General features: G+C 56.3%; 3 protein-coding genes across 7 annotated transcripts in view; 2 read left to right on the top strand and 1 right to left on the bottom strand.

Annotated features, from left to right (window-relative positions):
• Positions 1-26258, top strand: part of IGFALS (insulin like growth factor binding protein acid labile subunit) — a 52333-nt gene that overhangs the window by 21563 nt on the left and 4512 nt on the right. The gene's annotated exons all lie outside the window — the stretch shown is intronic.
• On the top strand, positions 2038-4650 carry ANTKMT (adenine nucleotide translocase lysine methyltransferase). Of its 2 annotated transcripts, XM_058849684.1 has the most exons (5): positions 2038-2288; positions 2359-2463; positions 3013-3153; positions 3557-3607; positions 4153-4650. In XM_058849684.1, the coding sequence occupies exons 1-5, from the start codon at positions 2106-2108 to the stop codon at positions 4339-4341; spliced, it is 669 nt and encodes a 222-aa protein (XP_058705667.1). In that variant the 5' UTR covers positions 2038-2105; the 3' UTR covers positions 4342-4650. The 2 variants fall into 2 exon arrangements, with proteins under 2 accessions (XP_058705667.1, XP_058705668.1); XM_058849685.1 differs by lacking the exon at positions 2359-2463 and having other exon boundaries at positions 2075-2288.
• Positions 4734-24594, bottom strand: CCDC78 (coiled-coil domain containing 78). Of its 3 annotated transcripts, XM_058849648.1 has the most exons (16): positions 21727-24594; positions 21393-21515; positions 21136-21222; positions 20735-20914; positions 15002-15145; positions 14871-14921; positions 14125-14213; positions 13201-13294; positions 12650-12775; positions 11696-11907; positions 10983-11154; positions 9999-10042; positions 7891-7957; positions 6491-6591; positions 5435-5543; positions 4734-5339 (listed from the first exon to the last, which is right to left on the bottom strand). In XM_058849648.1, the coding sequence occupies exons 1-16, from the start codon at positions 21757-21759 to the stop codon at positions 5334-5336; spliced, it is 1638 nt and encodes a 545-aa protein (XP_058705631.1). In that variant the 5' UTR covers positions 21760-24594; the 3' UTR covers positions 4734-5333. The 3 variants fall into 3 exon arrangements, with proteins under 3 accessions (XP_058705631.1, XP_058705629.1, XP_058705630.1); XM_058849646.1 differs by lacking the exon at positions 14871-14921 and having other exon boundaries at positions 4734-5543; positions 14125-14249; XM_058849647.1 differs by lacking the exon at positions 14871-14921 and having other exon boundaries at positions 4734-5543.

Below are 26258 nucleotides of genomic sequence, written 5' to 3'. Positions count from 1 at the left end.
TGTAACAGTGCACACACACAGAGCTGTGTAACAGTGCACACACAGAGCTGTGTAACAGTGCACACACACAGAGCTGTGTAACAGTGCACACACACAGAGCTGTGTAACAGTGCACACACACAGAGCTGTGTGTAACAGTGCACACACACAGAGCTGTGTAACAGTGCACACACACAGAGCTGTGTGTAACAGTGCACACACAGAGCTGTGTAACAGTGCACACACACAGAGCTGTGTGTAACAGTGCACACACACAGAGCTGTGTAACAGTGCACACACACACAGAGCTGTGTAACAGTGCACACACAGAGCTGTGTGTAACAGTGCACACACACAGAGCTGTGTAACAGTGCACACACACAGAGCTGTGTAACAGTGCACACACACAGAGCTGTGTGTAACAGTGCACACACACAGAGCTGTGTAACAGTGCACACACAGAGCTGTGTAACAGTGCACACACACAGAGCTGTGTGTAACAGTGCACACACACACAGAGCTGTGTAACAGTGCACACACACAGAGCTGTGTGTAACAGTGCACACACAGAGCTGTGTGTAACAGTGCACACACACAGAGCTGTGTGTAACAGTGCACACACAGAGCTGTGTAACAGTGCACACACACAGAGCTGTGTGTAACAGTGCACACACACAGAGCTGTGTAACAGTGCACACACAGAGCTGTGTAACAGTGCACACACACAGAGCTGTGTGTAACAGTGCACACACACAGAGCTGTGTAACAGTGCACACACACAGAGCTGTGTAACAGTGCACACACACAGAGCTGTGTGTAACAGTGCACACACACAGAGCTGTGTGTAACAGTGCACACACACAGAGCTGTGTGTAACAGTGCACACACAGAGCTGTGTAACAGTGCACACACACAGAGCTGTGTGTAACAGTGCACACACAGAGCTGTGTAACAGTGCACACACACAGAGCTGTGTAACAGTGCACACACAGAGCTGTGTAACAGTGCACACACACACAGAGCTGTGTGTAACAGTGCACACACACAGAGCTGTGTAACAGTGCACACACACAGAGCTGTGTAACAGTGCACACACACAGAGCTGTGTGTAACAGTGCACACACAGAGCTGTGTAACAGTGCACACACACAGAGCTGTGTAACAGTGCACACACACAGAGCTGTGTGTAACAGTGCACACACACAGAGCTGTGTAACAGTGCACACACACAGAGCTGTGTAACAGTGCACACACACAGAGCTGTGTGTAACAGTGCACACACACAGAGCTGTGTAACAGTGCACACACACAGAGCTGTGTGTAACAGTGCACACACACAGAGCTGTGTGTAACAGTGCACACACACAGAGCTGTGTAACAGTGCACACACAGAGCTGTGTAACAGTGCACACACACAGAGCTGTTTGTAACAGTGCACACACACAGAGCTGTGTAACAGTGCACACACAGAGCTGTGTAACAGTGCACACACACAGAGCTGTGTAACAGTGCACACACACAGAGCTGTGTAACAGTGCACACACAGAGCTGTGTAACAGTGCACACACACAGAGCTGTGTAACAGTGCACACACACAGAGCTGTAGCCACGTGCTGCTGTATCTGTGCACAGCCGAACCGCTGTTCACAGCTGCTCACACACAACTGCAGCCGCTCATAACCTCACACAGCCAGGCTCATCCGTGAACCGTGCACAACACACACAACCATTCCTCAGCGCCACAGGCGTGCTCACAGTGCACAACAGCTGCACACACAGACAGACACAGACACACACAGACACACCCACCCCACCCCTGTGCACACACACATACACACACACAGACACCTGTGCACACCGCACACCACGCACGGCCGTGCTCCCCCTGCAGCCCCGCACACGCAGCCCCGGGTGCTGCGCGGGCCCCCCGTGTCCGTGTCCCCGCTGTCCCCGTGCCCGTGTCCCCGCTGTCCCCCGTGTCCGTGTCCCTGTGTCCATGTCCCCGCTGTCCCCCGTGTCCGTGTCCCTGTCCCCGCTGTCCCCCGTGCCCAGCCGCGTTCCCCGCTGTCCCGGAGCCGCTGCCGGCGGAAGGCTCCCGGCCGGGCTCCCCTCCCCTTCCGGCGGCCATGGAGCCGTGCTGGGAGCCGGGCGAGCCGGGCGAGCTGGGGGAGCCGGGCTGGCCTCGCTCCGGGGGCTCGCTGGGCCCCCGGGGGCTGCTGGCCCTGGCCGTGGCCAGCGGGGCGGCCGCGTGGGCAACCTGGGCTGTGCTGCTGATGCCCGGCTTCCGCCGCGTCCCCCTGCGCCTGCAGGTACCCCCTGACCCCCCGGAGCCCCCCGACCCCCGCACCCCGACCCCCCTGACCCCCCTGTGCCCCCCAGGTGCCCTACCAGCCCTCCAGCCCCCGGCAAGTGGCCAACGCCCTGGCGCTGCTGCGGGGCCGCGCCGGGAAGACCGTGGATCTGGGATCCGGAGATGGACGGCTCGTAAGGGCTGGGTCCTGCGGGGATTGGGGTGTCCGGGGAGGGCGAAGGGCAGGGAGGGGGCTGGAGAGGGTGATGGGGAGACCCCCAGCCGGCTACTGCCTGGCTCCTGGCCGTGGTTCAGGGTGGCCCTCCTGGCTACGATGCAGGACCGTCCCAGGTGGTCCCAGAGGGATGGTCTTAGACAGCTGTAGGTGGTTCTGGATTGCCCTAGCTGTCCTAGATGTTCCTAGGTTGTCCGAGGTGGTCTTAGGTGACCCAACGTGGTCCTAGGTGGCTCTAAAGAGGTGATTCTAGGCAGTCCTCGGTGGTCCAGAGTAGCTCTAGATGGTCGTAGGGGGTCTTGGGCAGCCCTAGAAGACATCACATGCAGGGAGCAGGGTGGGAATGAGGGATGTGGGTGGTGCTGAGCACCGAGGTCTCCCTGCCTGTGAGCTGGCAGGATGGGGTGAGTGGGGCTGGGCAACAGCCCCTGCCCACCCAAATCCTGCCCCAGCCTCAACACTGAGATGCTTTGGGTTTCAGCCTCCCCCTCCCCCTCTCCCTCTCCAGGTGCTCGAGGCTTACAAGCAGGGGCTGAGGCCAGCCCTGGGCTATGAGCTCAACCCCTGGCTGCTGTCCCTGGCCAACTACCGTGCCTGGAAGGCCGGGTACCACGGGAAGGTGTCCTTCCTGAAGGAGGATCTGTGGAAGGTAACAGCATCCTGAGGGTCTGGAAAGGGCCAGAGATCTATTTGCATCTGCAGGATGGATTTGCTGATGGCTGCTTGCTCTTTCCCCATCCCATGCTGCTCCTGGGAGGTGGAAAACCATCCTCCTTTCCAGGGGAATGCCAGCTGGGGCAGCCCATGGCCAGTTCTGCTTGGAACAGCTCTGAGCAGAGAGAATCCATTGGTGAATGTGGGTCTGGGATGGTGCTGGAGGCAGATGTTTCCCAAGACATGCTGCTTTCATACCCACACTTTCCCATCTCACGTGTTTTGTGGCATCTTTCCTCCCTCCAAGGTTCCAAAGATCACCCACAAGGCTTGGACACTCAAAGAGTTGTTCCTGCTCTGCCTGTTGCTCGTTATTCCCCTTTTCCTTCTGTTTTAAGGTGAATCTTTCTGACTGCCACAACGTGATCGTGTTCCTGGCTCCCAGCGTGGTGAGTCAGTCCCTCCCACCCTGACTTGTTCTGGGCCAGCTCGAGGGGGCTTTTCCTGGGAAAAGAGAGGGGATCTGGGATGGAATAAGGCCAAGTGGAAATCACTGGGGGTGAGTGGTTTGGTGCTACACAGCATTTGGATTCATGGAATCATGGAATCGTTTAGATTGGAAAATCCCTCTGAGGTGGAGTCCCACCATTCCTCCAGCACAGCCAAAGCCACCACTAACCCATGTCCCCAAGTGCCACATCCATGTCTGTTAAATCCCCCCAGGGATGGGGACTCCACCACTGCCCTGGGCAGCTGTGCCAGTGCCTGACCTCCCTTTCCATGAAGAAATTTTCCCAATATCCAACCTAAACTTCCCCTGATGTATCTTGAGGCCATTCCTCTCATCCTGTTGCTGATCACTTGCTCCAAGTCTCAGCCCTATGCTTTGAAGGGTGTTTGGTTGATGCTCCAGAAGCTGCCCCGTGCTCCCTGGTGGCAGTGCCACTGTGTGACTGTGTCCTGTCCCTGTCCCTGGCTGTGTCTCTCTCCCCAGAAACCTCCCTTGGCCACCAAGCTGCTGGCAGAGCTGCCTGACGACGCCCGGGTGGTGGCTGGATGCTTCCCCTTCCCTTCCTGGAGCCCCAGCTGCACCCTGGGGCAGGGGCTGGAGCAGGTCTGGGCCTATGACATGAAGGAGGTGCGGCGAGAAGCGCAGGGCAGCGCCCAGGAAAGCCAGGTCTGACCCCAGCCTCATTAAGCCCGGTTTAACACCAGCCTCGTTAAGCCTGGCATTAAGGGTCAGAGCCACTCCAGCCCTTGGCTCAGCTCAGGACAGAAGTGCTTGGCCAGCATTTGTGCTGGGGACTTGCAAGGTGGCAGTCCTTCGTTTATCCAGAGTGTGAGCAGTGCAGGGGAGGAAAAAATCAGACCTAGAAATCATGGGGTTAACACAGGATTTAAGAGATAAAGCTCCAGTGCCTCTTTTTGGATTATTGCTATTTTATTTCTATTTAATTTATACAAATAAAGCTTTGCTTGATTGTTCCTCTGAGGTTTTTGCTTTGTCTTTGAGCTGCTGGATGGTCCTGGAGTTGGAGCAGCTGCTGGTCCTGGAGTTGGAGCAGCTGCTGCTCCTGGACTCAGGCTTTGCTCTGCCATCCTTTCCAGCTCGCTTCCATGAAGGGTCAGTTTGGCCCTGTTTGTTAATTGAATATTCCATTTTCTACCCAAACACAGAGGAAAATGGGGTTTTCCCACCACAGAGTCTCAGAATTAAGGAATGGGTTGGGTTGGAAGGGACCTTGAAGTTCCTCTTGTTCCACCCCTGCCATGGTCAGGGACACCTTCCACTATCCCAGGCTGCTCCAAGCCCTGTCCAACCTGGCCTTGGACACTGCCAGGGATCCAGGGGCAGCCACAGCTTCTCTGGGCACTCTTTCACCACCTTCACAGTAAAAGAGCAGCTCATCCCTTTGTCCAGCCCCAGAACAAATCCTGGTCTGAGCCAACCTTGGCTCTGTCTCGTGGGAGCCATGAGGGGAGCGAGGCAGGAGCAGCCCCTGGTCCAGGTCCAGGTCCAAGGAATTTTTCATCCAGGAAAAAAGTTACAGCAGGAGCAAGAACCTGTCCCCACAAGGCAGCAGTAAAGTCTGGGAGCCTGACCCTGTGCTCAGGGAAGAGCAGAATTCCTGCAGCTGATGGATGGCTGGGGACAGACATCAGAGTTGTCTCATTTTAGTCCTGTGAATTTAAGACCAGGAACATCCACGTGGTTTTGCTGTTCCCACCTCCCAGCCTGGGAAGGATCCTTGCCTGGCAGTCCATAAAACACTGACCTCCCTCGGGGTCTGGGTGTGCCCAGGGCTGTGGCTCGTGGCTGGCACTGCTGGCTCGGGCACCTCGCTGCCCTCGGCGTTCCTCAGCCGCAGGATCTCCTGCTTGTACCTGCAGTGGAAGTGGCACTGGCACTGCCTACGGTCCCCAGGCCACCAGCCATGCCAGGAGCTGAGCCTGCCACGTGGATCCTGCAGCTTTTCCCAGAGAAAAGGCGTTTGTGGGCTCTGCCAGGCAAGGGCAGAGCCTGACCCGAGCCCACGGCGGAGCTGGCTGGGGAGTCACGGCAGGAGCAGGGGGATCATGCCCTGACACACCCGCCCTGCTTGTCCTCTCCCTTCCCTGCCCTTCCCTGCTGCTCTCCCTGCTCCAGAGCAGGATCAGCCAGGGAGAGGGAGCATAGATCAGAGGCTGCTGGGAGCACTTAGATTAGAACCTGTGAAAAAAAAGAACTCTAAAGGTTTTAGGCTTTAGATTTTATGTTCCTGTGAAGGCTCCAGGGACACCTCAGAGCCCCTTCCAGGGCCTAAAGGGGCTCCAGGAGAGCTGGAGAGGGAATTGGGACAATGGCATAAAGTGACAGGACACAGGGAATGGCTTCCCACTGCCAGAGGGCAGGGACAGATGGGATATTGGGAAGGAATTGTTTCCTCTGAGGGTGGGCAGGCCCTGGCACAGGGTGCCCAGAGAAGCTGTGGCTGCCCCTGGATCCCTGGAAGTGTCCAAGGCCAGGCTGGATGGGGCTTGGAGCTGCCAGGGCTAGGGGAAAGTGCCCCTGTCCATGGCAGGGGCACTGGATGAACATTTATGTCGCTTCCACCCCAACCCATTCCGTGATTCTGATTCCTCCCAAGGATGGGTGAGCATGCAGGGAAGGACACGTGTGGTGGGGCGTGTCTGTCCTGCTGCCCCGTGGCACAAGAGGTGGTGGCAGCTGCCTGGAGGAGCAGTGGCATGTCAGCCGTGCTGGCAGCGCTGTGACAGGGCCAGCAGTGGCCACAGAGACGTCACTGGCACCAAGCCTGGAGCTGGAGCATGGGGGGGATCCCCCATCTCACCTGGCAAGGTGCTGATCAATGTACCCCTGCAGCTCTACCACCTGCTCCTCTGCCACCACAGCCCGAGTCAGCAGCTGGCTTCTCTCCTGCTCCAGCTCCTCCTGCAGGGGTGAAAAAACACAGGGAAAACATGGAAAGAAAGGGAGATCTGAGATGGGAGTGATGTGGTTCAGCCCCTCTCTGCTGCTTCCGACCACTTCTCCATCACTCTGACCTCTCAGCCATGACATCCCCCTTGTTTTGGCCACAGAGATCCATCCCATGAGGGGCTGAGCTTTACATCCCCAGGGAGTGGTGGAGCTCTCCCTCAGGTTGCTGTGGACTGGAAAAGGCACGACAATGAAGTGAAGATCCCTGCAGCCAGCAGGAACCAGACTGGGGAGCTGATTCAGATTCAGCCTAGACTTGAACCAGGTCAAATAGAATCAAAGAATTGTGGAATTGCATAGGTTGGAAAAGCCCATTAGAATCCAGGTGTTAACCTGGCACTGCCAAGGCCACCACTGACCCATGTCCCTAAGTGCCACATCCATGTGTCTTTTAAATCCCTCCAGAGATGGGGACCCCACCACTGCCCTGGGCAGCTGTGCCAGTGCCTGACCTCCCTTTCCATGAAGGAATATTCCCAATATCCAACCTGAACCTCGCCTGGCCCAGCCTGAGGACCTTTCCCTCTCCTCCTGTCCCTGTTCCCTGGGAGCAGAGCCCAACTCCCCCGGCTGTCCCCTCCTGTCAGGGAGTTGTGCAGAGCCAGAAGGGCCCCCTGAGCCTCCTTTTCTCCAGGCTGAGCCCCTTCCCAGCTCCCTCAGCTGCTCCTGCTGCTCCAGCCCCTTCCCAGCTCTGTTCCCTTCCCTGGACACGCTCCAGCCCCTCGATGTCCTTCTTGCCATGAGTGGCCCAAAACTGCCCCAGGACTGGAGGTGTCCCAGCAGTGCCCGGCAGAGGGGAACAATCAGCCCCAGTTTGCCCCAGAGATGCCCAAAGGTTGTCCTGAAACGTGGGCAGGAGTGACAAGGGGCTGCTGTCCTTGCTTTAGGAGCAGGGACAGTAAAGCCTTGAGACACCATCAGCTGGGGCCTGCAGGCAGTGCTTGGAGGGCTGAGGCCAAATCCCCAGGAAGGCTCCATGGAAAGGGATCCCCAGGGAATGGGCACAGCCCCGAGGCTGCCAGAGCTCCAGGAGTGTTTGGACAGCGCTGCCAGGGATGCACAGGGTGGGATTGTTGGGATCAGGAACGGGACTGGAGGATCTTTGTGGGTCTCTCCCACTCAGGGTATTCTGTGAGTCCATGGAAGTTCCCCCTCCAGCCTGGAGCAGCCCCAGGGCAGGAGCTGAGGCAGCACATCTCTGCCTGTGGGGGAGACGAGCTCTGGCTCCAATGGGCTGTTCCAGACCTTTACCTGGGTGTTGAGAGTGAATTCCCGGAGCTTCTTCCTGACCTCTGCCCAGCCCTCCTCATCCAGCTGCCTGCAACAGGAGAGCCCATTGGGATCAGGCCCTGACACCAAATCCAGCCCCTCCACACATCACACAGCCCCATAGATCACACCACACCACAGCCCCACAGATCACACAGCCCCACACCACAGCCCCACAGCTCCACACCACAGCCCCACAGATCACACAGCCCCACACCACAGCCCCACAGATCACACAGCCCCATAGATCACACAGCCCCACACATCACACAACCCCACAGATCACACCACACCACAGATCACACCACACCACAGCCCCACAGATCACACAGCCCCACACCACAGCCCCACAGATCACACAGCCCCATAGATCACAGAACCCCACACCACAGCCCCACAGATCACACAGCTCCACACCACAGCCCCACACATCACACAGCCCCACAGATCACAGAACCCCACACCACAGCCCCACAGATCACACAGCCCCACACATCACACAGCCCCATAGATCACACAGCCCCACACATCACACAGCCCCACAGATCACACAGCCCCACACCACAGTTCTACACCACAGCCCCACACATCACACAGCCCCACACCCTGGGTGCCCAGCCCACCCTGATCCCCAGAACTGGACCCTTTCATCTCCCAATTCCCGAACTCCAGCATTGTGGAGTCACAGCCCTTCAGCCAACCTGGGCCTGCCCAGCCCCAGCCTGGGGCTGCTCAAACCCCACCAGCACAGGGAGAGTGCTGAAGCTGCCGCTGTGGGGCTGGATTTGATGGGAACAGGGAGCCACCAATGCCAAAGGCTGGCACGTTCTGCTCAGCCAGCACCAGAAGAGGTGAGCTGTCTGCACAGCCCGGCGTGGGAAAGCCCTTCCCACCCTGTCCCAGCCTCCGGGGGGAAAATCCAGGTCACATCTGATGCTTGGGGAATCTGGGCTGTGTGAAGGCAGGAATGCATTGTGCTCCCTCCTGCTCCCTCCAACTTCCCAGCACGGAGATCCCGGCTGGGCTTTCGTGGGAGCCGCAGGAGAAGGGAACAATAAACAGGGAATTGGTGCAGCTGGTAAATCCCCACATGGGACGTGGAAGGAGCTGGGCTTTGAGGTCCCTCCCAAGCCAACCTGTTCTCTGACAAAGGCCAGGAGCAGCAGGAATTGGAGCTGAAGTGCTGCGGGAACACCGGGATTCCCATCTCTAGCTGGAGGAGCATGGATTATCCCAGCAATATTTGAAGTGTGTGGAGTCTCTTGGCAGTTAAAAAAAACCCTAAATGATGAGATGCATCACTGAAATTCAGGTTCTGGACTTTGCATGCCCTGCTTCTGTGGTGTCTGCCCAAATTACTGCATTTATTCACGGAGCACTGCTATTTTCAGTGTGGAAAACGTGGCAGAGGCTGGTTGAGGCTCAAGTCTGTGCCTGAGCCACCCCTCCAGAGCCTGGGGCTCTGGCACTCACCCACTCCTCGGTGCTGGCATCCAGCTAATGGAATATTTGACATGTTTTCTAGGTGACCATGTCTTTTAAAGGGCTGAAAAAGCCCAGCTCAGGTTTCTCCTGTGCTTTGTTCCACCCCTCCACAGCTCTAGCTGGTTGTTTTAGCAGGATAATGGAGCAGGAGGAAGAGACCCATCAAAATTTAGCAATTTCAGGGTTTGTTGGGAAGCCAGGGAGGCATCAGCACAGTGACACCACAGGGTTCTAGCCCAAATCCTGAGCTGAGAAGGAGAAAAACCAGGACCCATGGTGGTGCCTCATGGGCCTTTCTCAGGTTGTGATCCACCAAAGCACTTGGGCACATGCTTAACTTTGGCTTTTAAAGAGGTCAGTGAGACTAAAAACATGATTAAATCAAATATGTGCTTGAGAGCTTTCTTGGATCAAGGCCCAGTGGCCAAGTCTCTTCCTGCAGGAAGCGCTGAGCTGAGGGGACAGCTGCCTCTTCCTCCTGGAGCAGGCCCCAGCTGCTCCCTTTCCCTGCTGATTGCTGCTCCAGCCAGGCAAAAAAGATCCTCAATCCACACATTCATGAGAATTTGGAATGACAGATATCCCAAGAAAGAAACAGCACTTACTGCTCCGGAGGCACTGGAAAGGCAGAGGCTCCTTTCTGGTTTTTCTGGAGGCAAAGGAAGAACAGAATTTCTGTACACATGAACCCATTGCAATCCCAGATCCTGCCACTTTCAGAGAAATCCTGTCATGGAATGGGTTAGGCTGGAAGGGACCTTAAGGATGATCCCATCCCATCCCCTGCCATGGCACCTTCCACTGTCCCAGGCTGCTCCAAGCTCCATCCAGCCTGGCCTTGGACACTTCCAGGGATCCAGGGACAGCCACAGCTTCTCTGGGCACCCTGTGCCAGGGCCTGCCCACCCTCCCAGGGAACAATTCCTTCCTTACATCCAACCTAAATCTCTCCTCTTTTAGTTTAAATTAATTCCCTTTGTCCTGTCACTATCTGCACGTGTAAAAAGACACTCTCCCTCTTTTCTGTCCGGCCCCCTGGAAGTGGCACGAGGTATCCCAGCACTCCCACAGCCACCAGCACCATGGCAAGGGAATGATGGGCTGTGCAATCTGAGGGTTTCAGGTCTCCCATCCTCTGAATTTTTAAATAAGTGCATCCTGTGCAAATCAAGACCCACATTTGCCCAGTGGGAGGACATTTCCCCATCCCTGGAAGTGTCCAAGGCCAGGCTGGACAGGGCTTGGAGCAGCCTGGGATAGCAGAAGGTGTCTCTGCCCATGGTAGGGGTGGAATGAGATGAACTTTAAGGTCCCTTCCAACCCAAACCATTCAGGGATTCCATGGTTCTGTCACATGATGATGACTTTTGTGTTCCCTGCTTGTGTCCCAGGCAGAGCAAACCCTCAGGGAGAGGGTGGATGTGGCACCTGGGGACGTGGCTCAGTGGTGGCCTTGGCAGTGCTGGGGGAATGGTTGGACTCCATGATCTGAGAGGGCTTTCCCAACCTAACCAATCCTATAAATGCCTTAAGCAAGGGGCTGAATCTACAGCTCATGAAACTCTTCCCACCAAGCCACAGCTCTCTACCTTCTGCAGTTCCTGGAGCTGCATCTCCAGCTTTGCCTTTTCCTCCCGCAGCCGGTTCAGCTCCCGGGAGCTGTTTGTCAGCAGCTCTGGGTCTGTGATGCAGAAGTGGAGCTCGGCAGGGCCACAATCCACGGCACTGCTCCCCAGGGACCGGATCTGCTCCCGCTGCAGCCTGTGAGGAGCACAGGGCTCAGTCCCTGCTCATGTTTTGGGTGACATCACTGAGCAGTTCTGCTGCTCCTGAAGGTGCCACTCACTGGGACCTGCTGGTTCTGGCCACCTGCAAAGGATAAGTGGGAGAGTTTCTGAAGGGAGCTTGTCCTAGAGCTATTTGTGGCTTTTATACCACAAGAATTTCTGCTGCTTCCCACAGCCCAAGCTGCCGAGAGAGCTGAGAGCATTGCAGGGACGGGCTGGGAGGTGGAGCTATTTGTGGTACCTCTGCATTTCCACACCATCCACCATGGGATCAATCTCTCACCCTGCATTTTAAGTGGGAGGAACATATGTGCAAAGCAGCTCCACGGGGTCCAGAGCACCCTGATGTGCAGCTGGAGGCAGCTCGATCCTGGATTGCCGGGAGCAGGGAGAGAAATGTGCATTCCAGATCCTCTGCTCCGTCTGGGAGCCGTGTTTGTCTCCTTCTAGGGCAGGGGATGGGTGCTGTGGGGCTTTTCCACATGGCCCTGAAGGAGGAGGTGGCTGAGGTTTACCCATAGGCAATCAGCAGGTTCTCGTGCTTCTTGGCCAAGTCCTTCATGCGTTTCTTGTAGCCACGAGCTGCCCGAGCCAGCTGCTCTTCTCGGGACTTGTAGGAAGCCCGGATATCCTTGAGCATGCTCTCCACAAAGTTCTTCATGGCAGCTTGGCCAGCTGGGGCTTTGCTGGGGCCGGTCACGCTGCTGGGTTTGCTGTCCATGTAGTTCTGTAAGTGCACAGAGAGGGAAATCCAGGGGGAATGGCTTCCCACTGTCAGAGGGCAGGGATGAATGGGATATTGGGAAGGAATTGTTCCCTGGGAGGGTGGGCAGGCCCTGGCACAGGGTGCCCAGAGAAGCTGTGGCTGCCCCTGGATCCCTGGAAGTGTCCAAGGCCAGGCTGGAGAGGGCTTGGAGCAGTCTGGGACAGTGGAAGGTGTCCCTGCCCATGGCAGGGGGTGGAGCTGGATGGGCTTTGAGGTCACTTCAACCCATTCCATGATTCTGTGGCAGCTTCCCCCTGCACCCAGATTTCCTGTATGGCCACACAGAATTATTGGTGAGCTTCTGCTGGGGCTTTTCTTGTTCAGATTACAGGGATTAAAAAAACCCTTTTCTTTCTGTATTGACTCAAATTTATTGGCAGCAGCCTACAGGAGGAGGGTGCCAGTCTGGGGAGACCTGAGGGAACGGCTGGAGCTGTGCTGGGGAGGTTCAGGTTGGATATCAGGGTTCTCCCCCCAGAGGTGCTGGCACTGCCCAGGCTCCCCAGGGAATGGGCACAGCCCCGAGGCTGCCAGAGCTCCAGGAGTGTTTGGATGATGCTCTTGGGGATGCCCAGGGTGGGATTGTTGGGGTGTCTGTGCAGGGCCAGGATTCATGATCTTTGTGGATCCCTTCCAGCTCATGATGTTCCAGGATTCTGTGGCACCTCCCAGGCCAGGAGAGCCCCGGGCTGGGGGTACCCACCGCCACGTCCCTGATGTACCGCGCCAGACGGGAGCGATATTCCTCGTTCAGCTCCTTCAGCTGGAGCTGCAGCCGGGAGTTCTCCGCCTCCACCTCCTGGAGCTGGCCCTGGGATGTGAGCAGCACCTGGCACAGCAAACAAAAATCCTGCTGGTCCTCTGGCTGAGCAGTGGGAGCTGAGACACTTCATAAGAGCTGAGGGTCTTCATTTCCAGATATTTGGCTTCACTAGAACTGGGAAGGTACTGAATTTTCAAAGGAACCCACTGGAAATGTTTGTAATCCCTATTCCCTTGCTACCTTCTGTCATTTGCCACCCCCCACCCCGGTGATTCCACCAACTCTTTCTGAAAACCAGAGAGCAAAATTCCTCCCACCACCTTTGCAAGCAGCTCTTCCACCACGTGCAGGAGGAAACTGCACGGGGAGAACCTTGGTGTGACAAACTCCCTGGAGAGGGAGAGGTGCTGGAGCACCTGGATTCAAGGCATCCCAGCCCTGGCAGCTCAGGAGGAGCACAGGGCAGGCAGATGGGCTGGAGGGATCCTCACCGCTGATTGTTCCACCAGCCTGCGCCGCCTGTCCCCGACCGTGCAGCAGAGTCCTGCTCCCCTCACCTCCTGCAGCTCCTTCCCCAGCACCAGCCTGGACACACAGGAAGAAATTTGGTTTATTTTAACTGCCCAAACTCCTTCTCCATCCCTGGAAGTGCTCAAGGCCAGGCTGGATGGGGCTTGGAACAACTTGTTCTAGCAAAAGGTGTCCTTGCTCATGGCAAGGGGTGGAATGAGATGGGTTTAAGGTCCCTTCCTTCTGCAAATTCTGGGATTCTGGGATGCTCCATAGGTTCAACACAGCCAGCTTTGGGGAGAAAATCACTTTGGAATGACAGAAATCTCCTGGCAGCAGCTGCCAGCCTCCAAATGTGTGTCAACCTGTGCCACAAAATCCCTCCCCACTAAAGGTGAACACCCTCCATGGTTCAGAGGGTCGAGTCCTGTAGCATCCCTGCTGGGGCAGCCTTTCCTGGGCCATTAACCCCATTCCAAGGAGATGGAAAACCCACTGTGTGGGTAAGGGCAGGGCTGGATTAGTCTCTGGGACGTCACACGTTTGCTGTGTGCCACAGAGTGGATTTTCAAGGTGTCCCTGAACACCACCAACTTTAATCTGACAGTTCTGAGGAGCCTTGAAAACATCAGATTTTCCTTCCAGGCCTCACTTCTTCCAAGGGTGGATCGTCATTCCTTCCCTGTACCCCCAAAGGCAGACTGCCTCCTCTCCTGCTCCTGCTCCTACTCCTCTCCTGCTCCTGCTCCTGCTCCTGCCTCCTCTCCTGCTCCTGCTCCTGCTCCTCTCCTGCTCCTGCTCCTGCTCCTGCTCCTGCTCCTGCTCCTCTCCTGCTCCTGCTCCCGTGGGTCAAACCCTGCTGCAACAAATCCCACAGACCCCTGGCCAAGCAGAGGGACACTCACACTTGCTCCTCCAGCCTCTGCTGCTTCTCATCCTGGGTTTTCTTCAGTTTCTCCAGTTCCACTTTTATGTGATCCTGGTTTCCAAGCAACTGAGGGACAAATGAAGAGGAAGATGATGCAGAAGGCTGAGTGAAGAGAGGACAAAGCGAGGAGAACCTCAAGCTGAGCACTTGTCCGGCTGAGCAGTGACATGCTGGGGGAAGGACTGGTTTAACTGGGAGGGACTGGTGCCCTCTAGCATGGCAGGAAGGGTGTCTGATGCACAGCCAGGGCACGTGGAGGTGCACATGTGTCACTCTCCCGAGGGAAATGCTCACGTTGAGAGTCAGATTCCCAGCAGGAGCCGGTGGGGGAGCCCAAGCTGGTTGTGCAAGGGCTGCAGATGGGGAGGAGGCAGGGACTGTGCTCTCAGTTTTGGGTGCTTCATCACCCCCAGATTTCTCAAGTGTGAGAAAGAAGGGAAAAAAGTGTCCTCTGCATTTGCTGGCTCCTGAGCTCCTGTCTGTGTTCCTGCTGCCGGGACATGGACCCAGGGAATCACCTCTGCCCCCCTCATCTCTGCCTGCACATCTGGAGTCCTTCCTGTCTCGTTTTGCAACTGCAGAGTTTAAAAAAAGGATTGAAGATGAATCAAGGCATCAGCTGATCCATAAAACTCAAGTTAGCACCAGGAGGTGCCAGCCACAGTTGGAATTGATCCCCCCTCTGCTTCCCAAGGATCCAGCAGCAGACCCCCGCACACTCACGTTTCTTTCCAGCTCCTGCTGCTCGTGTTCAGAGGCAGCTGCGTCCTCAGGCTGGTTTGGGGAGAGAGGAGAAGGGGCCTGGTAGATCCCTGTTCTCCAAGGGGGTGGTGGAAGGGCAGAGAGTTCCTTACCTTCCCCCTCCGAGCAGAGTGAGGATGTCCCGTTGCTCTCCCTCTTCCCAGCTCGGGGGAGGATTGATGGGCTGAGCCAGGGGGGTGGATGCTCTCTTTGGCCAGGCTGAGCAGCTCCTGGGTCAGCTCCTCATTCCTCATCACCTGCCAGGTCAAACAGGAAGCAAAGAACTGCTGAAGTCCCCCCCTGGTCAGCACATCCCTGCTGATCCTGGTGTGTGCTCCAGGCATCCCCTCCCCTTCCCAAACCAAGTTTAATTTTAGTTCTGTCTCCTATGTCCAAAGATACCGGTGATTTTGTGCTTCTTGTGGAAATGCACTCCCGGGCAGCAGGGTTATCCCCATGGAATGTAATCCCTCTGCACATCTCACACCCAAACCCAGATCCCAGTGCCAGCCCTGGACACAGCTCTGCCACCACCTCTGCAGGCCTCCAGCTCCCTCCTGGCTCCATCTGCACCCTCCGTGCAGCTTCCCAACACTTCAGGATCATCCTTCCCTATGGAACAGCGTTCAGCAGGGCTGGGCTCCACAGTGCAAGGAGAAAAGTCAAGTCTCCATCCATCATCCATCCATCATCCACCCATCCATCATCCACCCATCCATCATCCATCATCCATCCATCATCCATCCATCATCCATCATCCATCATCCATCCATCCATCCATCATCCATCCATCATCCATCCATCATCCATCCATCATCCATCATCCATCCATCCATCATCCATCATCCATCCATCATCCATCCATCATCCATCCATCATCCATCCATCATCCATCCATCATCCATCCATCCATCATCCATCCATCATCCATCCATCATCCATCCATCATCCATCATCCATCCATCCATCATCCATCCATCCATCATCCATCATCCATCCATCATCCATCCATCATCCATCCATCATCCATCCATCATCCATCCATCATCCATCATCCATCCTCCATCCATCATCCATCATCCACCATCCATCCATCCATCCATCCATCCATCCATCCATCCATCCATCATCCATCCATCCATCATCCATCATCCATCCATCATCCATCATCCATCATCCATCCATCCATCCATCCATCATCCATCCATCCATCATCCATCATCCATCCATCATCCATCCATCCATCATCCATCCATCCATCATCCATCCATCATCCATCCATCATCCATCCATCCATCCATCATCCATCATCCATCCATCCATCATCCATCCATCATCCATCCATCATCCATCCATCATCCATCATCCATCCATCATCCATCCATCCATCATCCATCCATCCATCATCCATCCATCATCCATCATCCATCATCCATCCATCATCCATCCATCATCCATCATCCATCCATCATCCATCCATCCATCATCCATCCATCATCCATCCATCATCCATCCATCATCCATCATCCATCATCCATCATCCATCCATCCATCCATCCATCATCCATCCATCCATCATCCATCATCCATCCATCATCCATCCATCCATCATCCATCCATCCATCATCCATCCATCATCCATCCATCATCCATCCATCCATCCATCATCCATCATCCATCCATCCATCATCCATCCATCATCCATCCATCCATCCATCCATCCATCCATCCATCATCCATCATCCATCCATCCATCATCCATCCATCCATCCATCATCCATCCATCATCCATCATCCATCATCCATCCATCCATCATCCATCCATCATCCATCATCCATCCATCCATCCATCATCCATCCATCATCCATCCATCATCCATCATCCATCCATCCATCATCCATCCATCCATCATCCATCCATCCATCATCCATCCATCATCCATCATCCATCCATCCATCCATCCATCATCCACCATCCATCCATCCACCATCCATCCATCCATCCATCCATCCATCCATCCATCATCCATCCCTCATCCATCATCCATCCCTCATCCATCATCCATCCATCATCCATCATCCATCCATCCATCATCCATCCATCCATCCATCCATCATCCATCATCCATCCATCCATCCATCATCCATCATCCATCCATCCATCCATCATCCATCATCCATCCATCATCCATCATCCATCCATCCATCCATCCATCCATCCATCCATCCATCCATCCATCCATCATCCATCCATCCATCCATCATCCATCCATCCATCCATCCATCCATCCATCCATCCATCCATCCATCATCCATCATCCATCATCCATCATCCATCATCCATCCATCATCCATCATCCATCCATCATCCATCCATCCATCATCCATCCATCCATCCATCCATCCATCATCCATCCATCATCCATCCATCCATCCATCCATCCATCCATCCATCCATCCATCCATCATCCCTCCCTCCCTCCCTCCCTGTGGGATGACACAATCCCCGTTGGGTTGGAATGCATCCCCCCAGCAGCAGCCAGCCCACAGCCCCGTGTAGGCAGCGAGATTCAAAGCGCGGCTGGTGCCAAGTGACACATTTCCAAAAGATGAAGAGGATCTGAATGAGAAAAGCTCTGTTACAGGTGATCTGGAAGGAACACTGGGGGAATTCATGTCTCCCAGGAGGGTTTCTGTGTAGATAACAAAGCTTTGATGGGGTTTATGACTGGGGACAAGCTTGAGTAATTGTTACCATGGCAGTGAATCGGGAGGATGGGAGGCAGAGGTCATCTGAGTCATCCGCGGAGAGAATAGCTTATCAAAAGATAGCACGGGGTGGGCTGGGGGAGAGCGAGGAGAAAGGAGGCTGACAAAGAGGTGAGATCTACAGCTGTGAAACCTGTCAGCTCCAGAGACAGCCCGCTTGTTCCGCGGCCCGCAGCGATCCATCTGCAGCTGTCAGCCCTGACAATTCCATCGCAGGGGTCACAAGGACCGGTTTAGCCAAAATGAAATAAAATAATAATAATAATGAAAAGGGGCAGTCCCTGGTTTGAGTTGGGCTTCGCTGCCTTTCCTGAGCTCCCGAGCCTGGCGTGGCTCCAGGGAAAACCCCGGCCTGGAACCCAGAGCGCGTTTGGGTCCCCTCCGGGGCTGCCGCCGCAGCCGGCGCGAACCTGGGGGACAAAGGGAGAAGGAAACGGAGAGCCAGGAAAGGTCAGAGCCTTGAAAAGGAAGAATTTACAGCGAGTCAGAAAACAGGCACCGAGTGCCTGCCTGGCATCTCCTCGGCGCTTCCCAAGGGCTGGGCAGGGCCGCTCCTGCGGCCGGGACAGACGCGGTGTGTGAATCCCAGCGACAATGGAGCCACGACAATTCAGAGGCTCCGACTGTTCCCGGCCGAGGGCCCGTGAATGAGCTCGCCGAGCTGCTCCTGCGCCAAGCAGCCATGACAACATATTGGCAAGGTCACAAGTAGCACTTGTAATTGGGAATGTGTAAAAGGTTCATTGTCTCCCCCAGAAGAGCGCCGGGGAAGGGGAGGGGGAGAACCGCAGGCTGCTTTTCCCCGTTTCCTTTGGGAAAGTCCGCACTGGGAAAATAATGAGCGAGAGGCCCATGTCGCGACAAGTCCCAGGCTGCCAAGTCGGAGCCTCTCTGGCTTCAGGCAGGGATTTTTGGGAGTTGGAGCCAAGGAACTGGGGTAAACTCCTCGGCATGTGGAGGACATCCAAGGAATTCACCTCTGGCTTCTGGACCCGCTTCACCACTTCTGGGGGCAGCCTGGTCTAGGGGAAGGTGTCCCATGGCAGGGGGTGGAATGAGATGGGCTTTAAAGCCCCTTCCACCCCAAAGCATTCCCTGACTCTGTGGCTCTTCAGGATGCTACCTGGCACAAAACTGAATCCACGTGCTTTCACTGCCTGAAACATTCCAGGATCCATGTGAAAACGGTGTGTTATTACCACTAACCTGCTAAACCCATCATTTAGAGATGTCAGCTGCCTGAAAATCCAGCTTTTGACAAACACATTGCACCCCCTTGGGGACAAGAAGCAGCTGGGAGTGCTGATGGCTGAGCTATTCCTCCCTGAGCCCGGGAGCAGAGCGGCTCTGCCTCGTGTTCCAGCGGGACCGCAGGGTGGGATCGCCCCCTGCAAGAGCTGCCTTCGCCTCCTTGTGAGAAATTCCCATTTCTCAGCTTCTGGGAGACAAATGATCTCTCCACAAGGGTCACTAACTCGCGGATGATCATTATCCTGCTCTGCCAGAGCCCATCCAGACACGCTGGACCAAAGCAGCATTCCTGCTCTACATCTTCCCAGCGCAGCATGGAAAAGCAGGTCATTGAGCCGAGGCAGCTGAACTATCTGCTGGGGGAGGGAGGGAGCGGGAGGGTGTCAGTCATTCCATCCCATTCAAAAAGAAGGAGAAGCGGGAGGGGGAAGAGGAAGGGCTATTGAAGTAGCCAAAGGAACGCGCAAATCTGGCTCCAAAAGCGTCTGGTTAATCATTGCAGAGCTAGCAGTCAGCGGGAAGGTGTCTGTCTTTTAAGGAACCGTCACAAACTTGCTTGAATTCGGTGTTTTTATAAACTTGCCGACCTGAAAGTTGCCAGGCCCCTTCTCTGCTCGAAATGAGAGCGGCTCCAATCCCTTCACGTGCGGGCTGCGCAAGCCAAGCAGAAAAAAGGGAAACAAAGCGCGGAGGGAGCGGCCCGGGCAGCCCCGCCGTGACCTCCGGGGGCCCCGGGGGAAGCGGGGGGCTCTGCCCGCGGGGGGCCGGGGGAGCAGCGGGTCAGCGTGGGCACAGCCCTGTCCCCCTCTGTCCCCCTCTGTGCCAGCCCTGTCCCCCTCTGTCCCCCTCTGTCCCCCTCTGTGCCAGCTCTGTCCCCAGCTCTGTCCCCCTCTGTCCCTCTCTGTCCCCAGCCCTGTCCCCAGCTCTGTCCCCAGCCCTGTCCCCAGCCCTGTCCCCAGCTCTGTCCCCAGCCCTGTCCCCGCACCGAGGGCAGGTCCCACACGCCCTGTGAGATGGAGCTGGGTTACATCAAATCCCTGGAGACAATCCCGGGCTCAGAGGCTGCACAAGTCCTGGCTGTGTGTGCTGGGACGCTGAATCCCCCATGCTGGGCTGAGCCCCAGTGTGGGCAGCAGGAGGGGGGGATTCTGCCCCCTCAGGTGAGACCCCACCTGCAGAGCTGCCTCCAGCCCTGGGGCCAACAGCAGCAGGACGTGGAGCTGCTGGAGAGGATCCAGAGGAGGGCATGGAGATGCCCCAAGGGCTGGAGCCCCTCTGGAGCCAGGCTGGGAGAGCTGGGGGTGCTCACCTGGAGAGGAGAAGGCTCCAGGGACACCTCAGAGCCCCTTCCAGGGCCTAAAGGGGCTCCAGGAGAGCTGCAGAGGGACTTGGGACAAGGGATGGAGGGACAGGACACAGGGAATGGCTTCCCAGTGCCAGAGGGCAGGGATGGATGGGATATTGGGAAGGAATTGTTCCCTGGGAGGGTGGGCAGGCCCTGGCACAGGGTGCCCAGAGAAGCTGTGGCTGCCCCTGGATCCCTGGAAGTGTCCAAGGCCAGGCTGGGTGGGGCTTGGAGCAGCCTGGGATAGTGGAAGGTGCCCCTGCCATGGCAGGTGATGGAACTGGATGGTTTTTGTGGACTTGGTGGCCTTTAAGAGGTCACTTCCACAAGAACTTTTGTACAATTTTATGAGCAGCCTCCCTGGGCCTGAGCTGTGATGGGGATGCACAACCAAAAGCCACAGCAGGGAAATGTGAGGTGAGCTGGGATCTCTTGGATAAGCCCTGGCACGAGTTCTGGGATGAACTGTGGCCCCTCTCACCTCCTGGTCCAGCTCTCTGCCCAGGGCCAGGTAATTGCTCTTGAGGATGATGAACTCCTCCCCCAGCTCCTGCCGGCTGCTCTCCAGGGCGTGCAGGCGCTCCCGCAGGGAATCTCGCTCCCGAGTCACGCTGGCACTGCACAGCTCCAGCTCCTGCACCCTCCTCTCCAGGGCCTGCATCTGCACAGGGGAGGCAGCAGGGTCACACCTGGCACGGGCCAGCAGCAAGAACAGGGAGATGATTCCATGGGAGCTCCTCGGGATCTGGGGTGCTGGGGGGGAATTCAGCTCTGGCTAAAGGCAGGAGGAGCCAAGCAAGGTAAGGGTGGCTGTGTCAGGAGCTGCAGGGCTGGGTGAAGGTGTTGGCAGTGCTGGAATTGGCAGTTCCTAAATGTGGGTACCGTATTTTTCAGTTTGAAGTTCTCGGTCTCGTAACGCTCCTTCATTTTGTTTGTCTCGATCTGGAGATCCACGAGGTCTTTGGAAATCTGGGAGAGAGAAAGGCAGTGAAGGCTATGGATGGATTCTGAGGCCAATGTGATGTTTGAGCACAACACATCCCCCTCCAGAAAGAGAAATTTCCCCTCAGACTTCCCATCTGTGGGGGGAAATGGCCTCACACGGCTTCACAGCTCAGTTCTAACTCCCAAAATTTTACCTTCAGTTTTTCCTCTTCACTGAGGACCATCCTGGCTGGGAAGTCTGTCTTGGAGCCAGGCAGCTTCCCCATCTCCTCCTGTGGGTCTCCAAGCTGGTGCATGTCCTGGTTCCTGTCCTCCAGCTGCACCTGGAGGCACCGAGCAGCTCCAGCTGAGCCCTCCTCTCCCCCTGCCCAGCACATCCAGCTTCCCAGAACCCCAACAAATTCCAGCCAGGCTTGCCATTTCTCCCCTGTAGGTAGGATTTCCTTGGCAGAGTGCTGGCTCCATGACCTGGGAAGCAGCTGCAGACCTTCCTGCTTGTATTTTCTGTCAGCTCTACAGGATACTCACATTCTCATTCTCTGCAACAATTCCGAGATCCATGTGCTCAGAGGCCGGGATCTCTGCACAGCGTTGGGCAGGCAGCGACTGAGAAGCGAAGGAAGGACCCAGGGATCTCTAAGGAATTCTCCCGGGAGGTCCAGCACTGTTGCTACCAACTTGGGTTACCAGAGGGTGTGGCTTCCACCTCGATTTTAAGGTGGTTCCAAATCTTACAGCCACCCTGGGAGCTGCTGGAGGGGAAGCAGAGGCTCTTCCCAGGAGGTTTCTGTGTTCCCAGCTCAGCCCACAGCAGGAACGGGAACAAACAGCTCAGGAACGGGCCCAGGGCAGCGATATTGCCAGCGAGGGGAACCAGCCCTTGTGCTGGAGCATCCCCAAACCTGGCTGCAGGGATATTCCAGTGCTTTAGGGCCTGACAAGAGAGGGGGAGAGCAACCCTTTACCTGGGCTGGCAGTGATAGAACAAGGGGGACGATCTTAAAGTGATAGAGGAGAAATTTAAAATGAGTAAAGAGCAGGGATGGATGGGATATTGGGAAGGAATTGTTCCCTGGGAGGGTGGGCAGGCCCTGGCACAGGGTGCCCAGAGGAGCTGTGGCTGCCCCTGGATCCCTGGAAGTGTCCAAGGCCAGGCTGGATGGGGCTTGGAGCAGCCTGGGACAGTGGAAGGTGTCCCTGCCATGGCAGGGGTGGCACTGGATGGATTTTTAGGTCCCTTCCAACCCAAACCATTCCATGATTCCAAGGCCTGATTAACACAATAATTAACCCACTAACCCAACCACCTGCTCCAAGCCCATCCTGCGGTATCTCATTTTCTTCCAGGCAACTTCCTCTTGATCTGTGCAGTCCTTGAACCTCCTGTGCCCAGAAGGTCTCTGGATCTCTGAGTTCTGGGAGGCAGGAAAGACCTTTCCCAATTCATCCCTTCTCATCAGAGCTGTGGTGTGGAAAAAAGATGTTTTAAAGCAAAACACACACTGGAACAAGCCTGGATTAGCCCAGACAATGCTAAATCTGGGTTGTGCTGGTCTGGGTGCTGCTGCTGGCTCCAAACTGGGACCTGCCAGGCTGGAACGGGAGAAATCCCACAACCAAAAGTATTTTAAGAATCTCCAGGGTCAGCGTGAGGGTAACAGGGAGTGCAGGGCAGAGTGGATAACCCTGGAAAAGTTTGAACAGGGGTAAAATCAGATGAGATCTTTAAAGGTCATTTCCAACTCAAAGTCTTCCATGATTCTAAAATGAATTCCAGCTCTTAATCTCCTCATTTCAGGCTTATTATTGCTGCTATTTCTGTAGAGTGGGTGAGTTTAGGTAAGAATCTGTCTCCCACAGAAAAAAAGCTTTGACAATATAATGTTCAAAAAAGCCCAGAGCTCTGAATAACTCTTCAGGATCTGTCAGAACTCAGCAGATGAGAGGGAGAGGGGCCATCCTGACAGAGGCTCCATGAGCAGCAGAGCTCCTCACCTGTTCCAGGCTGCTGGAGGAGACCCCAGAGCCTCCCAGTGAAGGTGCACAGAGGCCAGAGCCAGGGGCTGAGCATTTCAGGGGGATCAGAGCAAGGAGAAGCGAGCAAACCCTGCAATTACGGCTTGTTTTTCTGCAAAAGAACTTAACAGACCTGAAGTAATTTTATTAAGGTAATGAAAGTGTTGATGAGAATTCACAGTCTCTTCACACCCGGCTCGGAGCCGAATTCACACCCTGCCCACGGCGCCGGGAGCCTCGGAGGGGGCTGAGCAGCAGCTCCGCTCCCCGGGCGTGTCCCGAGGGGTCTCAGCCCCACATGGACACCCCGAGGATGGGCACCTCCATCCCACAGCCCCGGGCTGCTGTCCCGAGCCCCTGATCTGGGGGGGAACAGCCGCAGCCATGGCTCGGGTGCTCCCCAGCCCGGCAGGGGATGATGGACTCGTGCGGACAAACACGATTGAGGATTGTCACTCCCACCGGGAATGACAGTGACCGCTTCTCCCATGGGGTGGGAACACCGAGCCGATTCTGTCCCCGGCAACGCCACAAAAAGCAGATTGGGGCTGAGGAATGAAGTTTTGGGGTATCACTGAATCTCCACCCCCATTCCTAAAGCACTCAACCCCACCGGACCCAAATCCCAGCTCTGTCCTGAGCTTTTCACTGCTCTTGTCGGGTGCGCCTTCACCGCAGCCCCGGGAATGCGGCTTGAGGAGAGAAGGAGCCGCTCCCAAAGGCACAGGAGCTCCAGGAGAAGCTTTGGAGCTCTCAGGCACCGGGCCGAGCCCCTGTTTGCTGTCACCTCTCACCTGGCAGCCCTCGGTGGGGTCCTGCATGTCCCTGTGCCCCGGGGGGAGCGGGGAGCCTCAGGGTGTTCCTGCAGGGACTGGCTCCATCTGGCTTCCAGCGCCAGCAAAGGGAATTTGCGTCCGCTCCCGGCTCTGCCAAATTCCTGCCGGGATGCCAGAGGAGCACCTCCCGAGCCTCGCTGCCCCAGCGATGGGGAATCCTCTGGGCCCCCACCCATCCCCCCCAGCACATTTTTCTCTTTATAGCCAGCCTAAATCCATCCTCTTCCAGTTTAAAATCACCTGTCTTTCTCCTGGCTCGAGGAAAAGCTTTTCTCTGTCACTTTTCCAAGCCCTCAAGCTGCCACAAGGTCTTCTCCAGCCTGGAGAAGGGAGTGGAGGAGGGGGCTGCAGAACCTCTCTCAGCTCCCCCAGAAAGAACAGGAAAGGTTCTTGCAGCCCCCAACCATCTCCAGGGTCCCCTCTGGATCTGCTCTGGCCCAGCCCTGTCCTGGGATCCCAGGGATGGAGGTTGATGAGCTCCAGAGGGAGTTGAAGGAGAGAATCATCTCTTGTGATGAACACCCCTCTTGTGATGCAGCCCGGGAGATGTTGGGGGGTTCGTGGGCTGCCAGCACCCATTGCCACCCCATGTCCCATTTGTCACCTCCTGGCATCCCCAGGGGGAGCAGCGCGGTCCCTCTGCCTCCCCCAGCCCGTCCCTCCACCCAGGCACCCCGAGGAACAGGCTGCTCCCTCCATGGCCAGGACTGGAGAGCTGCCATGGGACATGGAAAACACCATTCCCATCTCCCTGCCCACCCTGGCACTGTCATGGGATGAGTTTGGCAGGGTGACCTCCCTTCCCTCTGCAGCTCCATTCCCACAGCCACTGCTCTCCTGCCTTCAGGCACCTCCAAATCCCTGCTCCCAGGGTCCCCTCTTTTCCCCACACTGCAGCGTTTGGGAATTTTCCCATCTTTGCCTCCAGCAATGGCCGTGGCCACCCTGAGTCACGTCCTGGGGACGTCCTCACCTCTCCCAGTCCAACCAGTCTGGCCAGTCTGGTGCCGTGGTTCCATGTGGCCACCAGGGCAGTAACTGGCATCAGGAACCTTTCCCAAGCTCCCACAGCAGCCTCTGCTTTGTGGCAGGGCAGCAGGTGGCACTCAGAGATGGGAACCTTCACCAGCAGCTGCCACCACTTCCTGGTGCCCATGTCCAGCAGCAGGGACCAGGATGACCCAAATGTGGCTGGACAGAGAGCATCAGGCAAAGCTCCACTCCTGGGCCTTGGTCCCTGCTGGTGTCCCCAGGAGAGTGGCACAAGCCCTGTGGTGTCACCCCTCCCCTCTTTTTTGGGCATGTTTTTGGTCCTGAACGAGGAGCAGGAGCGCTGGTTACCCTGGCAACGTGAGATGCTCTCCCCCAGACAGGAACAATATTTGGCAAGATTTGCTAAAAATACTCCCTGAGCTGTGCCAGTGGCCCACGTGTCACCTCCCTGCTCCCCTCAGGGCCCATGGGGTGGGTGCTGGCCCTGGTGGAGCCTCTGGGCACCCACCCTGGCTGGCTGGGGATGGAGCAGGGATCTCCTGAGCTCCCACAGCAGATCCCGGTCCCTCCCCAGCTCAGCCAGCCCAGGGACACAACAGGGACAGCTGCTGGCATGTCCCACCCAGAGGGACCGGGAAGCTCCCTGGGGAGGGACCTGCAGGCACAGGAGAGCTGCTGGGGAAGGTAAATGATTCCTTAGAGTTTAAATAGGTTTAAAAACTACTTTTTAATGATTTTGCTGCTTTTCATAATACCATTACAGCCTTCTCCATGGCAACCAGGGGAGGGGCTCAGACTTTGGTCCCGGCCAGGGAGTTTATCTGCTGGAGCTGAAGTGGTGGGGGGATCAGATGGGGGGGTCCACACTGGTCAGGGACACACTGGGAAGGGGACACCCATGGTGGGGACCCAAACCGAGGTCCCCAGAGTGGCTGTGGAGCTGTGGATCACTGGGCAGAGGGGGCCTGGGGGGCAGGAACCAACACCTGCAGGGTCCCAGCATCTCCTGGCACAGGAGGAGAGGCTGCCAGGGAGGTTTAGAGGTGGAGACAGGCCTGGAGGAGATGCCTCAAGGATCTCTAAAGGTGGAGATGAGTCCAGCTCCTCGCTGCACCACAACCACACTGGGAAGGGACTTCTTTATTTACCCTCCTTATTTTCCCATTGCATCTCATTCGATATTTCCCTGGGGGAAGGCTGCTGGAGGCAGTGATA

The sequence above is a fragment of the Poecile atricapillus genome, chromosome 14, assembly GCF_030490865.1.
Source record: "Poecile atricapillus isolate bPoeAtr1 chromosome 14, bPoeAtr1.hap1, whole genome shotgun sequence".
NCBI lineage: Eukaryota > Metazoa > Chordata > Aves > Passeriformes > Paridae > Poecile > Poecile atricapillus.
This window is presented reverse-complemented; position numbering and strand designations above follow the sequence as displayed.